This window comes from Kryptolebias marmoratus, linkage group LG21 (genome assembly GCF_001649575.2).
Source record: "Kryptolebias marmoratus isolate JLee-2015 linkage group LG21, ASM164957v2, whole genome shotgun sequence".
Classification (NCBI taxonomy): Eukaryota; Metazoa; Chordata; class Actinopteri; order Cyprinodontiformes; family Rivulidae; genus Kryptolebias; species Kryptolebias marmoratus.
Genome location: NC_051450.1, coordinates 7926692 through 7941765, shown reverse-complemented (window position 1 = coordinate 7941765; position 15074 = coordinate 7926692). Strand labels below are relative to the sequence as shown.

The following is a 15074-nucleotide window of genomic DNA, read 5'->3' as shown; positions in this document are numbered from 1 at the left end:
AAGAAACTAATTTTCTTGTTGGACTAAAGATGATTTATGTGTGCATGTGTAAACCTGGTGGAGGTAAGATAACATGATGTGTCGCTCTGCCTCAGACAAAGTAAAGAGTTCAAACTGTTTCTCATCAGTTTGCGAGAAGCTCCTCTGTTTATGTGCCCACTCTCTCATCACGCGCCAAATGAGCTCCTGTGAATTTAAAACCAATTCAAGAGCACCTGTTTTCACATCTCTCCAGTTTGTAGAGCTCAGCTGGAATATGATGAGAAATAGACTGAGGGTTTTCTGACGCAAACTGTTTCTGGAGCCTTATTAAGAAAAAGTACAGAGTTTTATATTTCTGACCCATAAATTTAGGAAGGATGACTCTCACTGTCAGATTTGTTATTTTAAGGAGACCCAAAAAATGCAGAAAATAAGAGTTAAAACTTAAAAAAAATGAGACAGATGCTGATATAACAGCAAAAACAAACCTAGCAGAGACCATAATATAGGTGGAACAATAAGCATGTAGGATCCAATGATCTGGCATGTGAAAACAGAGGGCTATTTAACCAGGGAGAGGTAATTATTGAATGGGAAGAGGTGAAGATAATGAGCGGAGCAGGTATGAACAATTAATTGAAGGAAAAGATAACTGAGGTAAATATGGGCAATGACACAAAAGGGAAAGTAAGTAATTAAAAGACACTACTCACAAGAAAATGCCTGAATAACTGAAAATACAAATAATAACCCAAACCACCAGGATCGTTACACTCCCAAGAGCACTGGTTTTTTCCAAAGGAAAGTTTTGGAGGCTTACCTCCAAAATGAAAGGTAAACATTTTATTTGAGCTTTTACAGTCATAAAATCCCCAGAACCAGAACCAAACAAGGAGAAGCAGCTTTCAGTTTCTATGCACCACAAATTTGGAACAAACTTCCAGAAAACTGTAAAACAGCTGAAACACTGGGTGCCTTTAAATCTCAACTTAAAACCCACCTGTTTAGAGTTGCTTATGGCTAAATTAGGGTTAGAGTGCGGGATTTTTGATGTCTTCGATGTTTTTCTCTTTCTTACTGTTTATTCATTGTCACATGCTGTTTTTATTTTGTTCTTTAATTATGTAAAGCACCTTGAAATGCCTTGCTGCTGAAATGTGCTATACAAATAAAATTTGATTGATTGATTGATTAAAAAACACTTGAGAAGCAGGTTTATTAGCTTCACTCAGTGATGCTGCATTAAAAAAAACAATATGGGCTTATGCAGAGTTCTTTATCAGCTGTTCTATAGTGTAAAAGTCTCTAAAATGCTAAATGGGAAATGGACTGTACTTTTATAGTGCCTTTCTAGCTAACCAGGCCACTCAAAGCGTTTTACAACACAATCTGTGCTCTCATTTACTCATCCACACACACATTTATACGGCACTCTCATACATCTCTACAAAGCTAAAATATATATATCTATAAATCATTCTATAAAGTCTAACCAGTGCTTTAGATTGCATTTATACACCAATGAGACACACATCGAAGGTAATGAGGGGTTTGGTGACTTGCCCAGGGACACCTGGACATGTGACTGCATACTGGTGGAATCTAATTTCCGACTCTCTTGTTGGAGGTCGACTGCCCTAACCATTGATCCACAGCAGCTCGTGCACAGCTCACCTCAAAGGTGTTCTTGGTCATGCCCGTCAGGCCGTAGTAGGACGTCCCCGTGGAGATGGAGCAGACGCAGAGTTCACCAATCTCATCTGTCTGGCAGAGCTGAGGGACGCCCTCTGGCTTCACCACACACACCAGGCCTGAAAAACACAAGGTTAACAACTTTAAATGAAATGCACAGAGGAAAGATAGGATTAACATTATTCCCTCTGAATGCACCTGGGTATGAAAGTAGATGGCTTGTTGCATTTATTCACATCCGTTAAGCTTAAAATAGTTGGTTCTAATCCAAGTAAGTCCATCTGGCAATGTTTGAGTCTAACACAAACAAGGTTACAAATAACTGGGTTAGAAACTGAACATCTGAAGCAGGAAATTAGCCGCAGTGAGTTTTTAATAATGTTGTTCATCAAACTGTCAGGTCTGCAAAAGTTTTTTACTGTTCACTTTCACACAGTAGCCGCAGCACATTAAGTTTCAGTCACACAGCCATCTTTTCCTCAGGTTTCTGGATTCTGAGCATCACGTTTAACATCTGATTATGGAGTCACTTTTACTTTCCTTTTTGGCGCATCAGATGTAGTGCCAGTAGTAAAGACATCTAAAGTACCAGTGTACAGTCTGTGTGTATGTATATATATTAGACATACAAAAGTATCTGACCACACTTGACCATTACACCAACAGAGTAGGTCCCCCTTCTGCAGCTATAACCACCTCCACACTTCTTGGAAGACTTTCCACAGAATTTTAGAGTCTTTCTGTGGAAGTTTCTGCCCATTCATTATGTACAGCATTTATGAGGTCAGGCACTGATGTTGGACAAGGTACGGCTCACAATTTCTGTTCCAGTTCATCCCAAAGGTGCTCGATGGTGATGAGGTCAGTGCTTTGTGCGAGCCAGTCAAGTTCTTCCACACTGAACTCATCAAACTATGTATTTAAAGTCCTTACTTTGTGTAAGTCATGTTGGAATGGAAAACAGCATTCACCAAAGTGTTGTCACATAGTTGGAAGTATAACTTTGTCCAAAATGTCTTGGTGTGTTGAAGCATCAAGATGGCCATCCCTGGAGATCAGAGGTTCAACCAAACCCTGACTGAAACACCTAAATGCAGCAATTAAAAGGTGTGGCCAAATACTTTGGTCTATATATTGTAGTTAGTTTAGTGTCCAGACTAACAGGAATTAGTTAGTTCTTGTTGGACAGGAATGTTCCTGTTCCTGTCCAACAGAGTTCCTTTTGCACAAACTACTGCCTTTTTTTTATTAATAAGAAAACCAAAATTCACAAACCTAGGTGAAAATTCAGCCACCTTTGTGTACACACTTACTGCACTGCAGCAGAAAACATACAGTAACTGCTGATAATCACAGTTTTATTAAATTGTGCAAGGCCTAAAAAGTTATGTTAAAACCCTTTTACTGGCAGTGGGTCCTATTGACTTAGATTTGAATACAGAGCCTCATAGTTTCCACTAGGGGTTTCAAATTTAAATACCATGAACTCAAAATGGCTGAGTAGGCCCACCCCTTTTGATTGACACCTCCTTTGAGAAACTTCAATCTATGGTTTCTCCAGAGCCAATAATATCCACTAAATACTTACTACATACTAGTTACAGTTACAATAATTTTGACTTTGGATGCAGAAAAATTTAAGTGTTACTTTTATACAGAGAAACCAAGATTTTGTATGTACTCCAAAGGATTCAAGGACAGCACCTATTTTAGACTTGGATATGCTTTTTCCAGGCAGTTTGGGCATTTTGGGTAGGGGGACTATTAAGAGGTTTTAAAATCTCTTTTACAATATGTAATATTGAAGTAGATGTAGATTTTTGTAAATAGATGCAAAACCAAACCAAGAACAAAACTCAACTCTTTATGTAACGGCTGTATTGATGATGTATGGGTAGGAATTGTAGATTTTTTACAGCCATACTGAAAACTTTTTCAGGTTCTTTGTTTTTTTTTCTTTTCAGGCGAACAAGGGTTTTGATAAAGCTGAATGGCCTTAATGTGCTCAGTCATGAGCAGAAAGAGCTCCAGAAATTGGACATTGATGAAAGCGAGAGGCCACACATTTATACACCCTTATAACTAATTTAACGATTTAATGGACTTAATGGATTTTTTTTGCCCTGTGGTGCATGACACAAGTGAGAGCTGATAGTTTAATTCTTCAGAGGAGCAACAGTGAGCTTACGCTTCATTGCACTGTAACTTTATTTTTAAATGTTTTAGTCATAGTGATTTTATGCAGATCTGTGGAGCAAACAGTCTACATCCACCAGTTATGGAGCAACATTATCATTTGTGTAGAATTAAGTTGGTCCCGAATAATAACTCTGCAGCTCAACATCTGCCTGTTCAGAAACTTAAAGCCTTTCTCTGTTTGAGTCTGTTTGCAGTTTGTTGCTAAGCAGCCAATGTATTTAGCTTTTTGAAGCTTTTTATTATCAAATATGACAGTGAAAGCAGTGAGAGTGAACCAAAACCATAAAAGGTGTACAGAGAAGGTAAACAAAGTTCTGAAAATCACCATTAATCTTCCTTTTAAACAATAACCCTACTGCCACTTGGTGAGTTATTATAAAAACGTCATTCGTAACTCACAACATCATGCGTTGTATTGTTTGTTTGTTTTTTAATTCTATTAGCAGTCAAAATAACACTCTTGAATTTTTATCAAATTTTATCGAAAATAATTAAATAAAAACATTATAGCAGTATTACATAAGAACTCCTTTATAAACAGATACAATGAGAGGTGAGTTTTGGATCAATACCACCATGCTGATTCATTCTGCACGTAGTTTAAATCTATCAGACTAAACTAACCATCTGATAGATTAAAAAATGAAAGATTTCATTAAATCTAAAACCAATTAGCTATTATTTTAACAGGATCAACATGTAGGGTCTAAAACAAGAAGTCAGAAAAAACTTTACACATTAATGCAGTTTTTTATGTAAGGCTGGGATATACTGAGTATATTTATTTTTGTCTTGGGTTTTCCCTTGTGCAATATCAAAAATGACTAAACTGCAAACATGGAGTATAAATTTTAACAGCTATTGCAAGTGACTGCATCTTATTTATTAGTTTAATTTTTTCCCAGGTGATTCTAATGCATCAAAGCTTTCTCTTCCACCCATCCTGAAAACCCCAGCGATATCTCCTTTGCTTCAGGAAACGATGACAAGAGAACAACACTGTGAAAGTGGAAAGATTTGACAGAGTTAAATTATCCCACTTAACAACATTTTCCCCAAAATATTTTTATTGAGATTTTTAATTTTGTAAATACAATCATGTAACTATCTGAACATGTTTTCTTTGTGGTTATTACATGACTGTAATTATTCTTCTCAACTCAGAGAAATGAGAACAAGGACAGAAAAAAAAAGACATGGGAGAAAAAACAAAACAAATCAAACAAAAACAGCTTCTCAAAAATGGGTATTCAAGCAGATTGCAAACTGGTTACATGTAAATACACATCTATACAACATGGCACACTGCAGGTTTCGGTAAATCAAAACTCGAACAATCCTTCTGACAAGTCTACGTTCTTAATAAAATTAATGAAAGGCCCCCAAATCCTTTCAAAGAGATGCTGTTTGGATTTCCTAATATATGTTATTCTTTCTAGTGGCAAATTAGATGCCATCTGTTTTAACCACTGCATGACACTAGGTCTGCTGATATTTTTCCAAGCCATAGCAATACATTTTTTTGCAACTAGTGAGCTTATATCTATAAAGGTACATTCCACTTTACTAAAGTTATGCTTCTCAGGGTATAAAGCCAACAGGAACAATTTAGGATCTAGTGAAATTTGTTTTAAGAGTATTTTTTCAATTGTATCTTTCACCTCTGCCCAAAATGCATTGATTTGTCTGCATTCCCACATACAGTGTATTAAAGTCCCTTTAGAATTACACTTTACACAGAAATCTGGTATGTTGTTATTGTATTTATTTAAATGCACGGGTGTAACATAAACGCGCATTAGCCATTTGAATTGTAGAATTCTAAGACGGCTATTTATGGACATTGTATGAGTTTTAACACAAGCCCTTTCCCAATCCTTTTCACTGATATTTGATGATAGGTCTAAATTCCAGTTTATAAGTTTATTTTTTGAATTCTCTAATGAGTTAGAGATCAGCATATTGTAAAAATCTGAAATTATGCCCTTTCTTGTTTTAATCAGAGTCATTAATTTTTCAAGGCGTGTAAGGGGAGGCTTGTTAAGATTATTGTAATTTGCTTTAACAAAGCTTCTCAGCTGAAGGAATTTAAAAAAATGCTTTTTATCTATCTTGAATTTGGTTTGTAACTCTCCAAATGACAAAAATACATCAGAATTTGATGAGTAAAGGTCGCCAATACTTTTTAAGCCTTGCGATGCCCAAAGTTTGAATGTTCCATCTGCCCTACCTGGAGCAAACAGCTGATTCCCCCATATTGGACTAAACTGGGACATGCCGTTTGGCTCCGCGAGGTATTTTCTAACATCCTGCCAGATTTTAATCATGTTTTTCAGGATGGGATTTGCAGCATGTTTCTGTAACTTCTTTAAATTGTCAGAGTATAAGAATAATGGAAGATCCAAACTTAGGTTATGGGACTTCATTTCTACCCAGTGAGGATTATCTTTATCTGCAAAATAGAACATGATAGTTCTTAGTTGTGCGGCCCAATAATAAAGTTTGAAGTTGGGGCATTTTAACCCCCCTCTATCAAATGGCAAATAAAGCAAAGAGAGGCGTAGCCTTGACCTTCCATTGTTCCACATAAAGCCCAAAATAGTTTTTTTCAGCCAAGTGAATAATTCGGGAGGAGGCGGCAGGGGGATGCTTTGAAAGAGGTATAATAGCTTTGGTAGTATACTCATTTTCAGAACATTAACTCTTCCCAATATGGAAATAGGCAGGGATGTCCAGTTGCTAATTGAGACAGTTATTGTTTTCATTAGGTGCTCGTAATTGGATTTGACCACTTGCTGTAGTTCTGGGAAAATCTGAACACCCAAGTATTCAAAATGTTCCACTACTTTAAATTGTTTAACTTCTCTGATGGGATTAGTCCTTTCTTCAACATTTAATACCAGAATAGAAGATTTTGCATTATTTGTTTTGTAACCTGAGATTCTCCCGAATTCCTGGATCACTTCCATCACCACTGGAATTGACTTTTTCAGATCTGATAGAAATAAAATTACATCGTCAGCAAATAGAGAGATTTTGTGCTCTGTGGGGCCCATTGTTATCCCGGAGATTCGTGGATGAAGACGAATGGCTGATGCCAATGGCTCTATTGCCAGAGTGAATAATAAAGGAGAGAGAGGGCATCCCTGTCGACAACCTTTCCTAATTTGAATCGCCCTTGAAAATATTTTGTTTGATACTATTTCTGCAGTTGGATTATTATATAATATTTTAACCCATTTAATAAAGTTACTTCCACAATTTAACCTTTCCAATATGTTAAAAAGATAGGGCCATTCGACCCTATCAAAAGCCTTCTCCGCGTCCAGTGAGAGAAGAGCTGTATCATTAGTGTTTTTTTTACACCAAGTAATATTCAGGACCCTTCGGATGTTGTGGTATCCTTGCCTCCCAACTATAAACCCATTTTGATCCTTATTTATTATATCTGGTAGAATTCTTTGTAACCGTATTGCTAGTAGTTTACAGATGATTTTGAGATCAGAATTGAGTAAACTAATGGGTCTCAGGTTTTCACACTTATTTGGGGGCTTACCCGGTTTTGGCAGCAGAATAATTAGAGCCTGATTCAAAGAGGGAGGCAGGGTGCCTTTTTTAAATGATTCCATAAACATATCTAGAAGGGGTGAGAGCAATTTATCCTTAAATTTTTTATACAGGTCGATGGGGATTCCATCCGGTCCCGCTTGTTTGCCAGATCTCATTCCTTCAATGGCCCGTGCTAATTCTTCTTTATTTATTTCTATGTTTAAGTCTACTCTACAGTCATCTGCAATGACGGGGATATGTAGTCGACTCAAAAACTTGTCTGATTCCACTTGGTCTAGATTTCCTTGAGTATCGTATAGTTTCTGATAATACTCTTTAAAAGCATTATTAATATCTCTTGGATCTATTAGAGTTTTATCCTGTGTTTCAATTGATGTGATTGATGTTGTTCCTTCAAGCTTTTTAATCTGCCAAGCTAGAAGTTTTCCAGCTTTGTCCCCTTGTTCGTAAAAGTTTTGTTTCAATCTTAAGAGGCTGGATGCTGCTCTGAGACTGGACATTTTGTCATATTCTGCTCTGAGGATCAGCAGTTGTTTTTTCAACTCAATATCATTTGTTTGAAAAACCCTCTCTTGTATGTCCTTAATTTTATTTTCTAGATGCTGCCTTTTAGTCTTGGCTTCCTTTGACTTCTTGCCTGTATAGCTTATAATATGCCCTCTAATAAATGCTTTAAAGGCATCCCATCTGGTGGATGCTGTTGTTTGATTTGTGTTCAATTGAAAGAACTCATCAATCTGTAGCCCAATATATTTAACAAAATCCTCATCCTGCAGCCATTTATGCTGAAAGCGCCATCTAGGGGGGTCTCTGGTGAGATTTTCATCACAGTAGTTCAGACAACATGGCGCGTGATCTGAGATCACTATGCTGTCATACATACAGTTTTGAATTTTAGATATTAGTTCTGTTGAGATTAAAAAATAATCTATTCGGGAGTAGGTCTGAAATGTTGCTGAATAGCATGAGTAGGTTCTAGTTTGTTGATGTAGTTCCCTAAAGATGTCCACCAGTCTAAGAGCTTTCATAAACATCTGTATAGTTGTTCTACAATTACTATGTGTCAGATCTGACCCTGTGGATCTATCCATTTCTGGAATAAGGGTGCAATTAAAATCCCCTGCGATCATCAAGCGCCCCTGTAGTGACGAAAGTAAGAGGAACAAGTCTCGAAAAAACCCAGAGTCATTTGTGTTAGGACCATAAACATTAACCAGGTTAATTTTTTCCAATAGTAAGGAGCCCTGGACTATCAAATATCTACCCTTCTTATCTTTGATAACATTGTTTACAAGAAATGGGACAGATTCATGTACAAGAGTCATAACTCCTCTTGCTCTAGAAGAAAATGCTGAAGTGAATACACTGCCCCGCCACCTCCTCCTGACCCGGCTCTCATCCTCTTCCATAAGATGTGTCTCCTGCAGAAATACTATTCTGGAATCCAAATCATGCAATCTATTAATGACTTGTTTAACCTTCTTTAGGCGTTGTAGGCCCCTGCAGTTCCTTGTAATCATTTTAAGATTTAAAGCTTTCGACATGTAAAATTAACCAGATTACCGGAAATGGAGAGAAAAAACACAGTTTACCCCATACGAACATGAACATGTGAGAAGCTTAAACATCAAAATAAAACGTACAATATATCCCCTAAACCTGAACTTCCACTCCACGACCGACCTCCAAGGGTCTCCCTCCCCCCTCTGTACACCTCCCGTTATCGCGTGTGACCGACCCACACGCAGTGAGGAGCAGTCTAACCACTCAATAACCAAAACTAAAGTTTTCTACCGATGCTGTTCATTATGTATAACATTTTAACCTTCCACATGTTTATACACGGGTTTAAACTTATTGTTCACAACGACCAGCATGTGTTTATTCTTGGCATGCCTAAGCAGAACTAACTGTGTCCATAATAGTCCATTTCTGTTCCACTATCCATAGAACTGACCGAACTAGGCGGCAGTAAGGCCAAACAAATTCACAAAATGTTAATTTAAGAACCGTATGGGTGTTCAGCCCTTTGTTACCTCCCCGTCGGTTTTCTTCTGGAGCATCTTTAGAAACTCGCGTGCATCCGCCGCTGTTTTAAAAACATGAGTTCGGTCCTGATGAGTTACCAGCAGCTTGGCTGGGTGAGCCACCCCGTTGCGCAATCCCAGTTTGCGCAGCTCCGTTCGTATCGGGTCGAACTGCTTCCGAAGCTGGAGCAGACCCGCCGCAGCGTCTGGGTAAAACCGGACTTGCTGATTCTGGTAGCGAATATCAGTATTAGCCTTTGATGCGAGAGCAATAAGCTGTTTATCCTTGTAGCTGAGAAATCTCATTATTAAAGTGCGAGGCGTTGCGGTGCTGTCCCTCCGGGGTCCAATTCGGTGCGCTCTTTCCACGGTCACCGCTCCAACACCGAGGGTCTCCGGCAGCCACTTTTCCAGGAACTCGCATGCATTTTGTCCTTCAGCTCCCTCCGGTAGGTTGACCAGCCTCAGGTTGTTTTGTCTCGACCTGGACTCCAGATCCATAACTTTATCTTCCAAGTCTTTCTTCCTGGCCTCTAGCTTATCCACCTTAGCTCGTAACGTCTTTATCTCATTCTCCGCATCAGAAATGCGTGTTTCTGCTTCTGTAATTCGCTGAGCACAGTCAGTTATCTCTTTGCGTACACTGTCGATGGAGTCCAGAACTTCGTCAAATCTAGAGGAGAAATCCTTTTGGATTGAATTAACCACAGACAGTATTTGGTCCACCTTGCCGCTTTGAGACTTCGGACTCTCTTCTCTGTCTGCGGCAGCCATTGGAGCTGAGCATGAGCTAGCATTAGCATTAGCTTTCAGCATTTCACCTCGAAGATGATAATCCGTCAGTTTATGTTGTTTTGCTTTTTCACTTACTTCTTGGGACGCCTTTGCTGCTTTAGGCATTATTCCAATCACCCGCGCACTCTGGCCGCTTAGTTCGGTTTGAAAGGAAGGTATTTTAGGTCAACTTTTTGACAAGAACAGCAGAGCGGTGAGAGCACGTCCTTTCACCTGGCCGCCATAACCGGAAGTCCACTTAACAACATTTTACTTAAAAAAGATGGCTGCATCCTGGATTTTGGTCAGTTTAAGGATATCCACACAAATCAAACTGATTTTTTTTCTTTTTTTCACATTTTTTAAAGCTGTCAGAAAACTGTTTTGTGGGCAGAGAGAAAACACAGAGAAGACAATCCCATCCCATTCTTTTAGAAGGACAATTTTTCACTCACAGCATTCTGGAAACTCTTAACAGGATCAAAATATTCCAGTTCTGCCCTTACAAGCTACAGTTTTGACAGCAGAGCAATGAAAACAGCTAGAAACAAATATTTATCACGTGACACACAGACACAGATTTACCTCCTGGTGTGACGGTGCCCACATCCTGCACTGTGAGCACGGACAGACGTTCCTCAGTGTCCACCCTGACGACGCCATAGCTCAGACCCTGCATAGACAGGACGCCACGACCCGGAGGCTGGCTGCTGTCCTCCACCGGCCTGAACATGCAACATGACCGACACAAACAGCGATGAACCACAACAACAAACACAAATTAGAGTATTATACGGAGATACACCGCTGCAAAAACTCCTTTGGATCTGTGTATTTGTATACATGTGCATATACTGGCTGGTAACTGACTGATTACAGCTGGTTCACTGAGGTAAAGGTTTGCACTATAAAAAAAAATATCATCTTTGACATGCCTGTTCTCTTTGAAGATATTTTTGCCTACAGTAGGTGAGCATATTTGTGCTGACATGTGCCTTCTCATGATTGCAAATGTCTGCATGCAAAGCCGTACTGAGAGTGATTACCTCCTAATGGCGACGGTCAGGGCCTCAGGGGAGCTGGCGCAGGGACAGATGACCTCGGTTCTCAGCCCTTTGGTCTGAAAGACGTTGACGAAGGCATCGCAGGAAGAGATGGACCCTAACACACAGCAACACCCAAAAAACCATCAGAGCTAATCAATATTTAGCTCAGAAACTCTGACCGCCACATGCATCTGAAACTGTAGATAACTCCTAAAACTTTGCAGTGGCTTAGGATGCAGTTTGAGTTTTACCAGAGAACAAGAACAACAATAAAAGGCTGTTTCTATAAACTTCAGATGATTAGAAAATACTTAGAGGTTAACACTCAGTGTTTATGTTTGAGATTCTTAGTGTGAAGAATGGAAGCTCTGTGAGTTCTACTGTTGTGATTGAGGCTGATGCAGCAGTAATAAAGACTGCACCTCTAAAAAATGCTTTGTGTTGTTATTTTGTAGTTTAACTAGTAAAAGTGCACCCATAACCCTCAGCTACGGTAAGAAGAAAACAGAACGACTATAGAAGAGCTCAGGAGCACAGTGAGGTTCATTTCCTCAGGCTTTGTCTTGAAATATAATTTGATTTTACTCTTAAAACCTCCCTAATAGTTTTTTTTTTTTATGTGACTGTAATATGCCATCCTAAAAAAACAGACACGGTGCAGGGCTGGTTCACTTGTTAATGTTAGAGAGATAAACTGCAAACTGTAAACAAGACCTGGACCAGAAATCGTCTCATTAAAGAAAAGGACCCGTTTCTTCACTGTGAGGATCATATCAAGAAGAAAAAAAAAAAACTTCTCACTAAGAACTCTTCTGGGTTTAAAAGCTAAATATCAGTCTCGCTTCACTTCATTCAGACTGGAAAACATTTTTCGGACCAAATCTGCAGAGTCCAACCTGTACTGTTCTATTCTTGTATTGTGACCCAGATTTCTGGCGTCCCCAGAGAGTCCATCCATTTCCCTGGCATTCTCTGTCTGAAAGCACCTGAACTAAAGTTTCCTGTTCGTGAAAGAACTTGTCTGCGGAGGCGGAGCGGGAACTTACAGGGGTTGGATCCGTCAGCTACCAGCAGCATGCGCAGAGAGCTCAGGTTGATGTCCTTCTGGTCTTTATGGGCCACCAGAGCCCAGTGCATGTCTCTGGACTTCACGCAGGCCACTTTAGCTGCAGGACGAGATGAAGACAAACCCACAGGGAGAATCAGCATTTTCATCTGTTTGACAGGCAGCTGAGCGATGGGAATGGGTGGGGTGGGGTTGGAGCCTGACCTTTGTACTGGCAGACCTTCTGGATCCACGACAGAGGGTTGACCTTCATCAGCGAGTACGGCACGCTGATCACGTGCATCATGTTCATCACGCTCTGCATAAAAACGCTGATTACTCAGAGGCATCCACTGAACTTATTACGTTTAATAACTCTGCCTGGGACCATTTGAGAATCAAAATACCAGATTTATCATTTAACTACAAGACATAACTTGTCTGAATTTGAGATTAAGATGTTGGTCTCTGATCTCAAATCAGCAGCAGGTCTCACCGTCAGGATGCCGTGCCACAGACCCACGTCCTTCTTAAAGTCCAAAACGTTCACTATGGTCTCGGCTGCAGAACGAGAGCAACATATAAGGTTTAAAATCACCTTTCAAGGGCTAAATAAATAAAAAAAGAGAGTTGTGTGTGTGGTTACCCTCTGTGTAGCTGCAGGACTGGGTGAGAGCCTGGCAGTGTGTTAGCAGAGCGATCCTTGTCACCGTGACTCCCAGCACGCTGCCGTCTTTACAAGTTTTATACTGAGAGGGAGAAACAACACAGATCATTAGAATCAGATGAGAGGGAAGCTTTCAGGAGGATTCAGTCAGTCAATAAAAGTCATATTTAAAATTGGACAGTCTCCTATTGATCCTAAACAAACTACAAAATATTATTATTGACATTTATTTTATAAGGTTTACTCATGTCTGTGTGTGTGTCTATCTGTGAGCAAAATATCTGAATGGATTTTAATGAAATTTGCAAAAAGTAATCATTAGATGTACATTTTTGGACTCAATCCAATTGCATATATCATGTATTGCCAGTCTATCTAAGAAAAATGGAGATGCATTTCTTTACCATACTGCCCAGTCACACATTAGGACTTTTATTTAAAGGTAACTATATTAATAATAAACAAGAGCAATTTGATTCAGCAGCAATAAATGAGTTTACTTTTAATTTACTATTTTATTTTGAAATTTCATAGTGAGATTCCTCTTTAACTTGAACATAAATATTGACTTTGAATAATGAAGATAAATCTTGTCTGTCAGAGCAGGTCTCAGCACAGAATGTCAACCACCAACATGTGGAAAAAAACCTCCTGATGGTCGGTGAGGCGACCAGAGGAACGTCGGCTCAGATTTAAGTCAAACTGTAAACACGTCAACAGAAGCAGGGACATCAGAGTTGTGTGTGACTGTTCGTTCACCTCTATGTAAGCGGTGTCATTGTTTGCATCTTTGATGTGTGGGAACCAGTCTCTGGGGGGTTTGGAGAGGTGCTTCGACTCGGTTACAAACCACAGCAGCTTGGGCCATCCTGCAGGGAGAATATGTGACAGAGAAAGAAAGGAAGAAATGACAAATCAACACACAAAAGAAGAAGAGTTAACTGGTAAAAACAAGTAAACAGATAAAAACTTGCTCTTTCAGACCATTTTAACTTCAAAACCTTGCTTTTTTCAGGAAAATATTCTCTAGTTTCGGCTCCTCTAACGATTTGTAAATGTGCAGATTTGTGAACTCCCCTCCTCCCCATCAGGCCTTCACAATCCAGCTATGATTAATGATTCACACTCTCACCTTTGAACTGCGGGATCTCTCCTGTTGCGCTCTTGGGAAGACCCTTATGGCAGGCGTCGCTGGTCAGTGCCACGGTAACGCCACAGCTGCCCAACAAGAATCCAATCTGCTGGCTGCCTGCATCCTATTGGACGATACAAGAAGTGGGGGAACCCAGAAAATGCAGTCAGAAATGACAATAGCAGCGAAAATGTTCCGTTCAGATCCTGGTTTTGATTCAATTGGACAAAAATCTGTAAACGAAAGAAAACAAAAACTAATGTTTGCAGCAGTGATACCAAACATTTGATGGAAAATCCTGCAGCACAAGTGCAGGTTGGGGGAAGGGGTTCAAGTGAGGTGGACAGCAAAAGACATTTTCTACTGCAGCAAGTAATCACTGTGTGTAACCATGCCAACGCTGCGCTGCAGAAAGTGCTGCAAAGACGGGCAGCGATGTCTCACTGTTAGCTCACAGACAGCAGAGATTAAGGCAAGAACCGAGTGAACTAAAATACAACTGGCAGCTGGAAACTGATAGAACATACATGTTTACAGCTAAAAGGTTCCTTTCAAAGTAAAGACATCAGACCGCAGACATTTTTAGTCTCTGCAGACAATGGGACAGACTTGATGGGCTGTAGCCTGACTAACCACAGTATTTTCTTCTGTGATGTCTGTGACAGCAAGTGGGATTGTATCTTGCGTCAAATATTTGTTTTCCTGCGTTCTGTTCAGACAGGATTAACTTCTCAAAAACCCTTTTGACCAGCAAAAAAGCTAAGGCTGAACATCAGTAAGGTGTCCACACAAAGACGACTAAAATAAAACACAGCAGGAGACTGGAAGGGAACTACTAACGTGACCACACCAAAGAGGATTAATATCAAAGCATATGACCTATGACCTCCAGCAGGGAAACTAGAAACAAGCCATCATTTAAAGCTACAAGAAAGATTTC

The 15074-nt window shown here is 39.6% G+C and overlaps 1 protein-coding gene across 2 annotated transcripts in view; it reads right to left on the bottom strand.

Moving 5' to 3' along the window:
• LOC108234718 (disco-interacting protein 2 homolog C) overlaps window positions 1-15074 on the bottom strand; it is an 80267-nt gene that overhangs the window by 26807 nt on the left and 38386 nt on the right. For both annotated transcript variants that reach the window (XM_017414111.3, XM_017414112.3), the window contains 9 exons: window positions 14135-14258; window positions 13762-13871; window positions 12982-13084; window positions 12832-12896; window positions 12561-12654; window positions 12337-12456; window positions 11291-11405; window positions 10830-10969; window positions 1657-1793 (listed from right to left, as the gene is read on the bottom strand). In XM_017414111.3, the coding sequence (XP_017269600.1) occupies window positions 1657-1793; window positions 10830-10969; window positions 11291-11405; window positions 12337-12456; window positions 12561-12654; window positions 12832-12896; window positions 12982-13084; window positions 13762-13871; window positions 14135-14258 (1008 nt within the window). The remainder of the gene's footprint in view (window positions 1-1656; window positions 1794-10829; window positions 10970-11290; window positions 11406-12336; window positions 12457-12560; window positions 12655-12831; window positions 12897-12981; window positions 13085-13761; window positions 13872-14134; window positions 14259-15074) is intronic.